Genomic DNA, 14,983 nt, shown 5'->3' with positions numbered 1-14,983 from the left:
TCTTTCTATTTTTACTGTCTTAATCTATTTCCTTGGGATGGGTAGGAGCCTGACTTTGGGCCTTTCCCTTATTTTTCCCTGCCTAGCTTCATCTGCCCCTAACTCATTCCTACTTCAGAAACGTTTTCATAGGACAGCCCCGGTGGTGCAGTGGTTAGCGCTGCCTTCAGCCCCGGGGTGTGACCCTGGAGTCCCGGGATCAAGTCCCACGTCAGGCTCCCTGCATGGAGCCTGCTTTTCCCTCTGCCCGTGCCTCTGCTTCTCTGTGTACATCTCTGATGAATAAATAAAATCTTTAAAAAAAAAAAAGAAACATTTTCATATTTCTAAGAAAATACCTGGGAGTGAAATTGCTACATCAAGTGATAGTGTATGATTGATTTTCTGGTAAAATACAAACTCAATCAAAGTGACTGCACTATTTTACATTCTTATCAGCAACAGATGAGAGGTCCAGTTGCTCTAAGTCCTTGTCAACATTTGGTGTCGTCTTTTAAATTTTGGCCATTTCAATGGAAATGTAGTAGTGAAGGTGTTTTCTTATTCCTGCCATTCTACTTACATAATACCACTCTAAAATGGATCATTAATACATTTTAAGAAAAACTTAAAACGTTTACAAGTCTGAAAGAAAATGGCTTGGTTGACTGCAGATATTTTGTTTCTATTTTCCCTCAAGAAGCCTCCAGGCTCTCTAGGACACCTGAATCCTGTGTCAGGCCGCGCTAGCTCGGTGAAGCTCACACTCAGGCTTTTCTTGCACGGACACAACTGCCAAGGTCTGCAAGGACTTTCCCGGGTTTTTTCCGCCTTACCGTCACCTTTCTAATAATTTCCCAGGGAGCCGCGCGGGGCGGGGCGGGGCTCAGACGCCCACCAAGCTCCACCCCTCACCGGGACCCGCCCACTACCCGGGAGTCGGCTTGAGGCAGGGGAAGGAAGGTAGCTTCCGGTCTCGCGATTGGCTCTAATCCCGCGAGAAGAGAAGACGGCTGCCGTCGGTGGCAATGGTGAGGGAGGGGGTGTGGCCGGGGCGCGCGAAGTCCCCAGGAGTGAGGGAGAGGGGGCGGGTCGCGCGCACCGGGCGTACGCATGCGCGCACGGGGCGGCCGGGCTGGGCTGAGAGGGGAGGGGGCGGCGGCGGCGGCGGCGGCGGCGGCGGCGGCGGCGGCGGCGGCGGCGGCGGCGGCGGCGGCGGCGGCGGCGGCGGCGGCGGCGGCGGCGGCGGCGGCGGCTGAGGCGGCGTCGTTATTTCCGCGGTCTGGACGGTGCGTGGCGGCGCGGGTGGCCACGGGAGAAGTAGGTAGGGACTGCCGGTGCAGAGCCATTGACTCTCCCTTCCTCCTGCGTCCTAGAGCCGCAGCCCCCCGCGCGTGTGGCGGACCCTGGGGACGCCAGGTCACCCTGCGGCCCCGGCCTCCCGCCGCGCTTCAGGTAGGAGCTGCAGGCTCTCCGGTGTCCGCTGCCCGCCGAGGCCCCGGCCTTGCCCGGTGTTGCCCGGGCGACGACCCGGCACCGGGCGTGCCCGCCCTCCCGCGCGACGACAGCTCTGTCCTTGCTTCCGCGCCCTGTGGGGCTGGGGCCGGGGCCGGGGCCGGGCCCGGCCGGGCTGACCCGGGGAAGGTGGTCGTGGGGCGGGTCCCCGCCTCAGGTGCGCAGCCGCTCTGGGCCGGGCGAGTCGGTGCCCTGCGGGGCGCTCCCGCCCTCGGTGCCCGCCGTGCGAGGCTGCGCGGGGTCCTGCCGGGCCCGGAGAGCTCCGGACACGTGAGGGACCACCCTGACTGAACAGTTGCCTCGTGGGCCCCCGGCTGCGAGAGGTGGCTCTGAAGAGTGCCTTACTCATCTGCGTCCGGTGTGCAAAGTTGAAAGCTCTGGAGTTCATCCTGCTTGGGCCAGTGGCGGTGGGGTGGCTTCTCATTTTTTTCCTTGGATGGTGGGAAGGCAAACCCTTAAAAGCCCTCGTAGGTGCTGGGCTATTAGTAAATAAGCAGCAGTGCTTTTAACGTAAGGTTTAATTGCGTTAAGGTTTATTATTTTTTATTTATTTTTTTTATTTCCCAGTTGCCCCTATCAAACTCCGATGAAGTCTGGCAGTTTAGTAAGACTTGAGTGAACACACATGGCTTGCAAATAGTCTTGCCCTGAAAGCCACAATCTCTTTTACACCAGTGTTAATTTTATAGGCATTATGGTCATGAAAGCTTCTGTAGAAGATGATGATTCAGGATGGGAGCTCAGTCTACCAGAAAAGATGGAAAAAAGCAATACAAGCTGGGTGGACATAACCCAAGATTTTGAAGAAGCTTGTCGAGGTGAGTTTGAATTCTTGGGTTAGAAATTAAAAACCTGGGAAAAGGTAAAATAAGATCTTGTGATTTGTAGACTCAAACGTAAGCAACAGGTAAGTGTGGTTTATCAAGTTTGTTAACCACACTTATTCATTCCTTACCCTCTTAATGCCCGTATTTGATAGTGCATGAAATACAGATGTTGAAGCAGTTGCTTCAGTTTTTCTAGCCTTAACAGATGAGAGAGTACATGGCAATAATTTCAGACTGTGCAAACATGAATTGTCTTGACCTAAAGAGGGTGGACTATTATATGTTTGAGATTTGTAAATAATCAGATTGCATTATTTCCTGTCTAAGAGCCTGTAGCGGCTTCCTGTTCAATATAGAATAAAATCCATATTCCATCCCCGTGGCCTGTGTGGTCTGATGCCTGTCTACCACTGCCCAACTAGGCTCATTATGTTAGTCACAATGTCCTTTCTATGCCATTAAGCTCACCAGGGCATTTTCCCCTTGGGCCTCTGCATATTTCTTTTTCTGTATCTTAAACTGCTTTGCCTCCAGGTCTTTACCTTCACATAGCTGGCTCCTTCCTGGCCAGTTAAATGCTAGCTCCCCAGGGAGGATGTCTCCAAACAATCTAAGTAGATTTAGCCCTGTTCTCTTCTGTCCGACTCTGTTTTTTTTTTTTATTATTATTATAATACTTATATACTATCAGAAGCTGTCTTTTCAGTTATTTCTTGTTTACTGTCAGCCCTACCCACTGTAACATAAGCTCTGTGAGTGCAGACATCTTGTCTGTAAGCCTAACACAGAGAACATTGCCTGGAACATAGTAATGGTTTAACAAATGCAAAGGCATAATTGATTAGAGAAGTGAGCATATTTGTTGTCTGAGGAGAATGGGTCTTAGGGAGAGACGGGAAAGAGACAAATGGTAGAGTGGGAGGGGTGCCTGGGGGGCTCAGTTGTTTAAGCAGCTGCCTCCCGCTCAGTTCCTGTGATCAAGCCCCACTTCAGGAACCTACCTCTTCCTTTCCCTCTGCCCTCCCCTTGTGCCTCCCTCCCCACTGTGCTCTCTTGCTCATGCTTTCAAATAAATAAAATCTTTTTGAAAAAAAAAAAATGGTAGAGTGAGAGATTGAATTTGAAGAGAGGATGGGATAAAGAACATGGTAGAGAAATTAACTGAGGGGACCAGACAGGAGGAACTGAGGTTAAGATTGGTGAAGAAACAGGTAGATTTCTAAACGAGTGGGGAGGAATGGTAGAGGGATACACACCCCGATGGCTTCTCTGTTTTTACTAAACTGAAGGTGAAGTCTTTGTTGTTGATGAGATGGAGTGTTTAGAATAGTGCCCTTAGAAGGAGGAGTAGAGACTCGGAGTAGCTGCAGGTGGTAAGGGAGCCAGCTGGGTATAAGCAAAATGATAACACGTGCACTGACCCTTTGACTGTTATGAAACGTGTCCATTTAGAGAAAGCAAAAGTGAAATTGTGGAAAGAATATTAGACTGGAAATTGGGGGATTGCCCATATCCATCTATCCAAGGGAGAGAGAAAGAAGTGTAAGTTACAGTAATTTTTTGTGCCCAGAGATCTTAAACTGTTGGTGGATTATGCCCATCATCTTGCACTGATTTTTAAGTGATCTGTATTAGAGGGTTGTTGTTCTGAACCTAAATGGAAAAGGCTTTATGAAGTTCATATGGCTTGAGTTGGGCCTTAGAGGAGTGGTTGAGTTTCTGTAAGTGAATGTGAGGGAATTATTCTAGACTCAGATGAACTGTTACTCTCACCAGAGTTCATGAGAGTTGGATATTTGAGGGAGAGTGAATAATTTTGCTTCCTCATGAGCAGAACCTTAAATAGGCAATATGGTTTTATTCCTTTCTCAGTGGGGATTGAAGAGGGGGGGGCATGTCATTTTGCTCAAACCATCCTATTAACTTTGTCAGCACCTCAAACCATCCTATTAACTTTTCAGTAATTAGCTCTTGCTTGGTCTGAAGTGGCACAGATGTGAGGTATATTTGAAATGAAAAAGTTGATGTAGAGGTGATCTTCCTTTACATATAGATTTAGGACTAAATTCTTTTGGGAGCTCTTGAGCCTATAGTATTAATAATTTGTTTTCTTGAAATCAGATTCATAGCATTAATTTAACTTAGACTCCAGCAGCTTTCTGAGGGCTAAATTTAAAACAAATATTATACCCTGTAACTGTTGCAGTGGTCTTTCCTCTTCAGTAACAGTGCGATGGCATTTGACTAGACCTTAGGGATTATTTATTTTGGTACCGAGAAAGCAATCTGCATAGTGATGACAGTGTTTTTCATGTACCATTTCTATCTGTTCTTTTAGTGACTCTTCAAAGTCTTCTGGGCCAAATTCTAATTTCATCACTTCTTTTATTTCCTGTTAGGCAGATGGCACACATTCCCTCCACATTTCCTATTTTCAACATTGAGGCCCTTGGTCTTTTTTGGGGGATAGGGGGGCTTTTTTTCCCCCCTTAAATTATTTTGAATATATGGTGCTGTTATTGTTACTGTGCCTGGTATGTAACATGTCATTTATCTAACACTTCTGAGCTTTGCTTCTCTAGGAAACTGCCTAATTCAAACCATCTCATTGCCTCCTATAAAAAGCCTTTGATCTTCATATTTCATTTGGCTGTCTAAAATTAGGTGCTTTCTGAAGTACAAACCTACAACTTAAACATAAATGATCATAAAATATACATTGCTCATTCTTCTACCTATCAGATTCTTTTCTTCCACACTGTTTATTCTAGATTGATGACACTGTCAGGTATCTAGAACTCAGAGGTAATCCAAGGTTGGGTGTTATTACTTCCATTCTTTTTGAGCTTTAGTCTAGAATGAAATGGGCCTATCCTGTCATTTCATATCCTTCTGTCTTTGATGGTTTTACTCATTCCTCCTCTGTCTTTCTCACCCCATGTTTTAAGGCCCCATCACCTATCCAGTTTGCCCCACTCTTGCCCAGTACTTTTGGAAAACTTTTATTGATTTCTCTTCCTCTTTTAAAACCTAGGATTCTTAAGTTTCTTGTTCCTTTTCCTTTTTGTGTTGTCTTCTCTCATTTAGAATGTTTGTAGATCCTAAGATATATTTGTTTAAAGAGTGAATGAAAGGTGCCTGGGTGTCTCAATTGGTTAGCGTCTCCTTTGGCTCAGGTTATGATCCCAGGGTCCTGGGATGAAGCCCAGCATTGGGCTCCCTGCTTAGCGAGGAGTCTGCTTCTCACTCTCCCTCTGCCTCTTCTGCATGTGCCCACTCTCGTGCAGGCGCTTTTTCTCTCAGATAAATAAAATACTTATTTATTTATTTATTTATTTATTTATTTATTTATTTATTCATTCATTTATTCATTTATTCATTCATTCATTCATTCATTCATTTATGAAAGAGAGAGGCAGAGAACACAGGCAGAGGGAGAAGTAGGCTCCATGCAGGGAGCCCGACGTGGGACTCAATCCTTGGTCTCCAGGATCAGGCCCTGGACTGAAGGCGGCGCTAAACAGCTGAGCCACCCAATGATCCCCAGATAAATAAAATCTTAAAAAAAAAAAAAGGTTATTTTATGGCCATGTTTCTTCATATTAGAGTATCTGGATATTGTACTTCAGAGGTTTGAGAATCACTGGATTACATTAAATGCTATCATTTTGGGTGATTGCCTGAAACCAATGTAATTATGAACACAAGATTGGGTACTAAAATTATAGCAATATTTGATTATAATGTCAGTATCCATTTGGTAATCTGTAATCTTCTTAAAAAATTATCACCAAACTGATTACATGGCATTTAACAATTATCTTAAACAAAATATAGATTCTTGATAAAACTTTCATGGACTCCTCCTCTGCTGAATTTATAAACCCCAATCTGAGAGTCATTGTTCTAGGAATTTGCTGTTTATATTACTTTATTCAAGAAGAAAAAGATGGAAATGGCTTGGTGAAGTTCTGGGCAAATCTAAGTAAGTATATTGGGCAAAGATCTGTAAAGAAAATTTTAAGTGATTCTGATTTTGGAAATTTATGTTTTCCTTGTTACGTCTTCTCAATGTTTTCAGTGGTGGGGCATGGGTGGGTTGGGCTGTACTAGTAATTGTGGGTCACTTTAGATCAGCGATTATCTGCCAGGGTTGATTTTGCTTCTTAAGGAACATTTGCCAATGTCTTGCAACATTTTTGGTCGTCACGGTAGGAGGCGGGCGGCTGCTGGTGTCTAGTGGGTACACACCAAGGATACTGCACCGGATAGCCCCCACAAAGAAGTAATTGTTTTGTACAAAATGCCAACAGTGCTGTGTAGTTCACTCTATTTAGGTTACTTTCAATAATATTCGACTGTTATTTAATCTTTCTGACCCTGGATTCTTGAGAAAGGGAACATATGGATATTGGATGTCCTAACACCTCTAACAACTAGCATTAACATAGAATAAGCAGTGGGAAGAGAATGGGAGCTTTTGATGCACTTTGAGGTCTTTTCTGCATTGCTGAATACATCTTAACAGGTTTTCTCATTAATTAGGTATTGTGTAGCCTCCTTTTTGTTGGGAATTTTTGGTTAACAGAAAGGTTCTCCTCAGAAGTCAACGCCTTCCCTCTTTTAGCTGGTTATTTTAATATCCATAATTCTAGATAGCATGCTTTTGTTACTTCTGGATTCCTTGCATTCACGATTTGGCATTATCTGTGGACTTTTTTTTTTTTTTTTTTGAGATTTTATTTATTCATGAGAGATGCAGAGAGAGAAGCAGGCTCCATGCAGGGAGCCTGACGCGGAATTCGATCCTGGGTCCCCAGGATCAAGCCCTGGGCTGAAGGTGGCGCTAAACCACTGAGCCACCCAGGCTGCCCTGTGGACTTCTATCTATAGTTATAACTACATTACGGATATGCAAATATTATCCATAGCTGAGCTAAAGAGTAAAGTTTTTCTTTTTCTTTCCTGTACAATTCTTACACAAAACTTTTTAATCCAAAATCTATGTGGTTGTCATTAATTCTACCTTAGACTCTTTACTACTTGTCTAAATCTCCTTAAGACATTCAGACACCTCAGACATTCTATTGTTTTCATCTCTTTGAAGAAATTTCTCCTCCAGCCTCTTATTGCTCCAATCTGGGCTTCTTGCCTTTGTACATCATGTGATCCTGAGATCATTAGCAGTGGGGTTTCTTACTTTAATATAAATTAGACGTCTTTAGTCACCTCCTGAGTAGAATGCATGGAAGATACAATTTTTTGAGGTTCTGGTTGTCTGAATATGTCTTTATTCTCCCACTTTATTGATAATAACATGTTTGGATACCTTTGAGAATTTCGAGGGCGTGACCCATTGATGTTTTTGCTCTGACATTGCTATTAAGACGTTTGATGACATTTTGGTAACCGAGTTTTCATAGGTAACCTTTAAGATCTTCTGTATGACCCCGTGTACACCCTTTCACAGTGATTTGTCTGGTTGACAACTCTGAGGTCCTCTCATCTTGTCTGATCCTTCAGTTCTATAGGAAACTTTCTTTAAGTACTCTATTTCCTCTTAGGGTTTTTTTTTTTTTTTTTTTTTTTTGTATTCTTACAGAGAGTATTTTTTTTGTATATTGACCCTTTGGGAGGTGCTTAGATCATGAGAGAGGAGCCCACATGAATGGGATTAGTCCCTTCTGATATTTGAGGTTATTGCAGAAAGATGGCCATCTAGCGAGTAGGCCCTCACCAAACATCTGCTGGTGCCTTGATATTGGACTTCCCAGCTTCTAGAACTGTGAGAAATAAACATTTGTTTATAGACTGCCCAGCTTATATTTTTTTGTTGTAGAATCTTGAATGAACTACGACTCTATTTTCCAAACCTACTGAATTTTTCTTATCTGCTTCTAATGTTCTTAATTTTTTTTATGTTAATTTCTAACATTTCTTTTCTCTTAGTATTCCTCCTCCCTTTTTTAAGAAAGTAAAATGTCCTGTTTTTGTTTCAGGGTTGCAGTGGTTTATCTCTCTAAGGATAATAGTTCTTTTGAATGTTCCTTTACATAGTGCCTTTTTTCTCCAATGTTCCTTTTTTGGTTTTTTGGTTTTTTTGTTTGTTTCCTTTAGGAAGATACTTCCTTTTTATCTTTCATATTTGGGCATTACTTCAGATATCTAAAAATTCTTTGATGCCTGTCTAGGGGTGGGAGACCAAAAAACCAATTGGAAGCTCTGAATTTGTGAGTGGGACTTATTTACACTGACTGCCACTGTCAGGTGATCTGACTTTGCTTTTATGTTAGAGAACCTCTGATAAAAGTTATTTAGCTCTTTCTACTTGGAAAGATTATGTTTAGTAGAGAGAATTTAATCTTTTGCCTTGAAGTTGAAGCTCTGACTTGACTGCCTATGATTAAATAGTGAAGGGGAGGAAGAGATCTGGGGTTTTCACATACTCACTTAATGTTCCCTCTTTCCAGTACTATATACCCTGGCCTTCCAGTAACCTTATGTCTCTGGAAATGTTTTTACCTTCTTCAAAGAAAGTCTTCAGTGTTAGGGAGGGGCAGTTATCCTGCTCTGTAAATTAGGACAGGATTCTGCATTGTCTGCTCAGTCTTCCATGTTTTAGCTTTCCTTTTTCTGCTCTTTTAGAAGCAAGTGGTAAGTCAGGTTGGTTTTGGCTTTCTCCATTCCTGGTTTTAGGATTCTGTTTTCTTGAATTTGCTAAGAAACTACTTGTATTTTATTTCCAGGTTTCCCCAATTTTGTTGTACTACTTCTGCACTTGGTTTTCTTTTTTGGAGTGTATACCTTTCTTATACACACACACACACACACACACACACACACATACACACTTCCTCTGGTTATTTTAATGAGATTTCAAGAGAGAATTAAAGGTAGTTGCATGTGTTCAGTTAGCCACCTTTACCCCGTGGTAAACCTCAATTGGTTTGTTTGAATATCACAATTACAATCGCATTGGATTTCAACAATGTCATAGATTCAAGTAGGGTGTTCCTAGGGACCCTACCTGGGAATTTAACCATCATTTATAAAGTTATGGGTAGAAATATATTGAAAGATCTATAACATCAGTTTACACATGATCTGCTCACTTATAACATGATAATATGTATTTGTCTTGTCACATAGGTACATGCTTTTCTCTGTCTTCTAAGAACTTTTTCTCAGGAGAATGATCATATGCTACAAGTGCTTATTAGCACTGCTGCATATCCAGACTCTACCACAAGTTATGATTCATCGTTCATTTCCAAGGCGAAAGGAAGGACGTCCAGTAAGATGTTAGGAAATTCTGTGATCCACAAAATTGAGTTAAATTTTCTCTCACAGCTCTCTCACAAGAGTTAAATAGATCTCTCACAGATCTATTCATGCCTTATATGAAAGTGAGGATAAAAGAAAAAGGTGGTTTATTGTCAAGGTGGCAAAAAAAAATTTTTTTGACTCATAAACTTTTCCTTGTATTTAATTTTTTCCATTGCTCTGTGTGTTTTAAGCTATGTACTACTGGACCTACTTAAGGCTTTAACTTAAAAGTAGAAGTAACTTATCATTGTGTTAACTTAGTTCAGCAGTTTGGTGTGTCTGTGATCCTTGGGATCGTCAATACCTTTTAAAGGGTATGCAAGGTCAAAACAATTTCCGTGGTAAAACTATTTCCATATAAAGCTGAGATGTGGGGATCCTCGGGTGGCTCAGTGGTTTGGCGCCTGCCTCTGGCCCAGGGCCGGATCCTGGAATCCCGGGATCGAGTCCCGCGTTGGGCTCCCGGCATGGAGACTGCTTCTCCCTCCTCCTGTGTCTCTGCCTCTCTCTCTAAATATATGTATATCTATCATGAATAAATAAATAAATCTTTAAAAAAAAATGCTGAGATGTTGGGCAGCCCGGGTGGCTAAGCAGTTTAGTGCCACCTTCAGCCCAGGGCCTGATCCTGGAGACCTGGGATTGAGTCCCATGTCGGGCTTCCTGCATGGAGCCTGCTTCTCCCTCTGCCTGTGTCTCTGCTCTCTCTCTCCTCCTCCTCTCTCTCTCGTGAATAAATAAATAAAATCTTAAAAAAAACAAAAAACAAAAACACCTCAGTTGTTAACTTGTCTTTTTACTCTCATTCTCTTATTAGTACTGTGGAATTTTCCAAAGAGTATATGATGTGTGATGATGTCATTGCTCTGTTAATGATAAATGTAAAACATCCTTCTCACTTAAATTTTTGAGAATTGCTTCCTAGTTGAATAAGACCCAAACTACTTAGGTCTGTAATGCTGTGGAAGATTATGATTCAGTGTCCAGTTGTTGATCACGCAGTGAGAGTGCTTGCACTTTGCGTAGTCGAGTAAATTTTAAGCTTCCTGCCTACAGTTGACTGTGATCTGATTATTGGTGTGTGTGTGTGTGTGTTTTTAAGATTTTATTTATTTGAGAGAGAGAGAACACACATGTGCGTGTGTGTAAGGGAAGAGAAGCAGAGGGACAAGTAGACCCACTGAGTATGGAGCCAGGGGTAGGACTGGATCTAAGGACTCTGAGATCATGACCTGAGCCAAAATGAAGAGTTGGTCGCTTAATCTACTGAACCACCCAGGCACCGGATTACTGGTGTTCTGAGGGACCTTATGAGAGTCAGCTAGTTTAACCCTTTATTTTACAGTTAGGAAACCAAGTCCCCTAATTGACTTGCTTCAAGGTCTGTGGAGTGTTTTATTTTTAAGTTTGGTGAAGCTATCCAAATCTACCTTAAATATTTGATCAATTATTACAGCAGTTCTCAAATATTTTGGTCTCAGGACCCTATTATACTCATAAAAATTACACTTTTACACTCTTAAAAATTGTGTGTTAACATATATAGATGTTCACTGTATTAAAACTGAAGACTGAGAAATTTTAAAAATATTTATCAATTCATTTAAAAACCATGACAAACCCATTGCATGTTAACATGATTTTTTTTTTTTTTAAGATTTTGTTTATTTATTCATGAGAAACAGACACAAGCAGAGGGAGAAGCAGGCTCATGCAAGGAGCCCGACGCGGGACTCGATCTGGGGTCTCCAGGATCAGGCCCTGGGTTGAAGGCAGTGCTAAACCGCTGAAGGCAGTGCTAAACCGGGCTGCCCTAACATGATGTTTTTTAATGAAAAATAAGTGCAATATTTATTTTTCAAAACAGAGTAACTTACAGGAGTGGAGTTGTTTTATACTTTTGAAGATCTCTTTAGTGTCAGCATAACAGAGAGCACCTGAATTCCTTATCTGTGTGTCTGTTTGAACTGTATGGGGTAAATCTGGCCTCATTCTGTAGCTGAAATGGAACCTTTTCAGATAATTGTGGATATTCTTCTTTGATATTACAGTGAAACTTGACAGGTGGTAGTTTGTTAAAGATTAGTTGTGATAAGGAATCTGAAGACATATTTAGTGGACTTTGCCTTCTCTGTTACATTAAAATTCACTGGTCTTAACTTTGAATGGATCTTTTATCTGTGCCTAATTTTAGAACATGTGTTGCCATTTGGAAAATACTGGTTCATTGAGTTAGCAGATCTTCCAAATGCAGATAAAACTATATAATACTGAAAGGCACATTTGTTAGTATCACCACCAAAACCATCAGAAAAGTCTCTTTTAAGTATTTGGAAGCTATCAGGTTCACAGTGTCAGATGTTTCTCCAAATTCTTAGTTTTTGCTTTAAAAGCTCAAATGTTTATCATTTTTCCCCAAATGTTATCATTAGCAACACACAATGTCAGTTGTTTTTCTTAAAGCAATAAACTCCTTTAGTTTCCAGAAAATGGCATATTCTCTGAGATAAGTATAGTTTTTGTCCATTGTTCTTTCAAGTAAAAATGGTGTTTCATGATAATTGTGCAAGTGCTTTTCCTTAAAACAACGTCTTGTATTGGTATGCAGCAGAAGTGTTTGTTTATACTTCGCATTTTGTCAAATAGAATATTTAAAAGATGTATAGATTGAGATTGAGATATAATCAGAAATATCAGGGTCAGCATTAGGATGAAGCAGTTGAGGCACCTCGAGTGCAACATTTAAGGATTTGCTACCTGTGAAGGCAAGTGCCTCCTTAAATTTTGCATGGGAGGTGCTTCACTTGTTGCACTCTGGTCCTGGCCCTGAGGTTAATGATTTTACTGCTTTATCAAGGATTCCTTAGGTAAAATTAAAAAAAAAAATTGTCTTTTTTAACTGCAAGTCCATGGAAGTAAAGAATACACTAGCTTGTGGACACTCTTAATTTGTACTAAAACTAGAGCAGTGTAGCCTCCACTTTTTATTTTTCCTCTTTATGCCATTGGTTTTACATCTTCATTACAATTGTCAACACAGTGAAAAAGACAATGTTTTATTCTGTGAAAAAAATTTCTTAATTTTATTTATTTCTTAGGGAGAGCATACAAGTGCATGAAGGAGCAAGCAGGGGTGGAGGGGCAGAGGGAAGAGAGAAAGAATCTTAAGCAGGGTCCAAACGCAGATTGGAGCCCGACACGGGGCTCAATCTTGAAACCCTGAGATCATGACCTGAACTGAAATCAAGAGTTGGATGCTTAACAAACTAAGCCACCCAGGTGCCCCAATATTACTATGAAAGTAATTTTAATATCACAGACACCTCGGTTCCCAAACCATCTTTGAGAACTGAAAACTAGTGCTTTGCACCTTCTGTAAGATTTGTCCATTAGTTTTTAAGCTACTTAAAATGTTATGGTGGTGGATCTCACCTTTCTGCACATTGAAGTTGCCTGTATTGCTTTAAAACCACTGCAGAGGCCCCACCCCTAGAATTTGTTTTAGGGTACCGATGAACGTTGAGATTGCCACAAACTCTGGAGTTGATACCAGTATGCAGTCAAGGTTGAGACTTATTTCATAGGGGATGAATACTGTTTTTTTGATTAGCTGTTTACTCGTGTTTTTTCTACCTTGAAATAAAATGAAATTTTATTTATTTTTTATATATAATAAATTTATTTTTCATTGGTGTTCTATTTGCCAACATACAGAATAACACCAAGTGCTCATCCCGTCAAGTGCCCCCCTCAGTGCCCGTCACCCATTCACCCCCACCCTCGGCCCTCCCCCCCCCTTCCACCACCCCAGTTCGTTTCCAAGAGTTGGGAGTCTTTATATTCTGTCTCCCTTTCCGATATTTCCCACACACTTCTTCTCCCTTCCCTTATATTCCCTTTCACTAGTATTTATATTCCCCAAATGAATGAGAACATATAATGTTTGTCCTTCTCCGATTGACTTACTTCACTCAGCATGATACCCTCCGGTTCCGTCCACGTTGAAGCAAATGGTGGGTATTTGTCATTTCTAATGGCTGAGTAATATTCCATTGTATACATAAACCACATCATTATCCATTCATCTTTCGATGGACACCGAGGCTCCTTCCACAGTTTGGCTATTGTGGACACTGCTGCTAGAAACATCGGGGTGCAGGTGTCCCGGTGTTTCATTGCATCTGTATCTTTGGGGTAAATCCCCAAAAGTGCAATTGCTGGGTCTTAGGGCAGGTGTATTTTTAACTCTGAGGAACCTCAACACAGTTTTCCAGAGTGGCTGCACCATTTCACATTCCCACCAACAGTGTAAGAGGGTTCCCCTTTCTCCACATCCTCTCCAACATTTGTGGTTTCCTGCCTTGTTAATTTTCCCCATTCTCACTGGTGTGAGGTGGTATCTCATTGTGGTTTTGATTTCTATTTCCCTGATGGCAAGTGATGCGGAGCATCTTCTCATGTGCATGTTGGCCATGTCTGTGTCTTCCTCTGTGAGATTTCTTTTCATGTCTTTTGCCGATTTCATGATTGGATTGTTTCTTTGCTGTTGAGTTTAATAAGTTCTTTATAGATCTTGGAAACTAGCCCTTTATCTGATACGTCATTTGCAAATATCTTCTCCCATTCTGTAGGTTGTCTTTTAATTTTGTTGACTGTATCCTTTGCTGTGCAAAAGCTTCTTATCTTGATGAAGTCCCAATAGTTCATTTTTGCTTTTGTTTTTTTTGCCTTCGTGGATGTACTTGCAAGAAGTTACTGTGGCCAAGTTCAAAAAGGGTGTTGCCTGTGTTCTCCTCTAGGATTTTTGATGGAATTTTGTCTCACATTTAGATCTTTCATCCATTTTGAGTTTATCTTTGTGTGTGGTGCAAGAGAGTGGTCTAGTTTCATTCTTCTGCATGTGGATGTCCAATTTTCCCAGCACCATTTATTGAAGAGACTTTTTTCCAATGGATAGTCTTTCCTCCTTTGTCGAATATTAGTTGACCATAAAGTTCAGGGTCCACTTCTGGGTCTCTATTCTGTTCCATTGATCTATATGTCTGTTTTTGTGCCAGTACTACACCGTCTTGATGACCACAGCTTTGTAGTACAACCTGAAATCTGGCATTGTGATGCCCCAGCTATGGTTTTCTTTTTTAAAATTCCCCTGGCTATTCGGGGTCTTTTCTGATTCCACACAAATCTTAAAATAATTTGTTCTAACTCTCTGAAGATAGTCCATGGTATTTTGATAGGGATTGCATTAAACGTGTAAATTGCCCTGGGTAACATTGACATTTTCACAATATTAATTCTGCCAATCCATGAGCATGGAATATTTTTCCATCTCTTTG

The 14,983-nt window shown here is 41.5% G+C and overlaps 1 protein-coding gene across 5 annotated transcripts in view; it reads left to right on the top strand.

The window, feature by feature from the left end:
* Window positions 1-989: 989 nt before the first annotated feature.
* Window positions 990-14,983, top strand: part of NAA35 (N-alpha-acetyltransferase 35, NatC auxiliary subunit) — a 106,359-nt gene continuing 92,365 nt past the window's right edge. Inside the window, exons 1-2 of one of the 5 annotated variants that reach the window (XM_055311996.1) lie at window positions 990-1,010; window positions 2,184-2,312. In XM_055311996.1, coding sequence (XP_055167971.1) covers window positions 2,189-2,312 — 124 coding nt within the window. In that variant the 5' untranslated portion in view covers window positions 990-1,010; window positions 2,184-2,188. Of the gene's footprint in view, window positions 1,011-1,217; window positions 1,304-1,339; window positions 1,435-2,183; window positions 2,313-14,983 lie in introns of those variants that run through there. The other 4 variants (XM_055311993.1, XM_055311992.1, XM_055311995.1 and 1 more) reach the window with 4 other exon arrangements.

This window comes from Nyctereutes procyonoides, unplaced genomic scaffold, assembly GCF_905146905.1.
Source record: "Nyctereutes procyonoides isolate TBG_1078 unplaced genomic scaffold, NYPRO_anot_genome, whole genome shotgun sequence".
In the NCBI taxonomy this organism is placed as follows: domain Eukaryota; kingdom Metazoa; phylum Chordata; class Mammalia; order Carnivora; family Canidae; genus Nyctereutes; species Nyctereutes procyonoides.
Note: the sequence above shows the minus strand (reverse complement) of the source record. Positions and strands in the feature narration are given on the sequence as shown.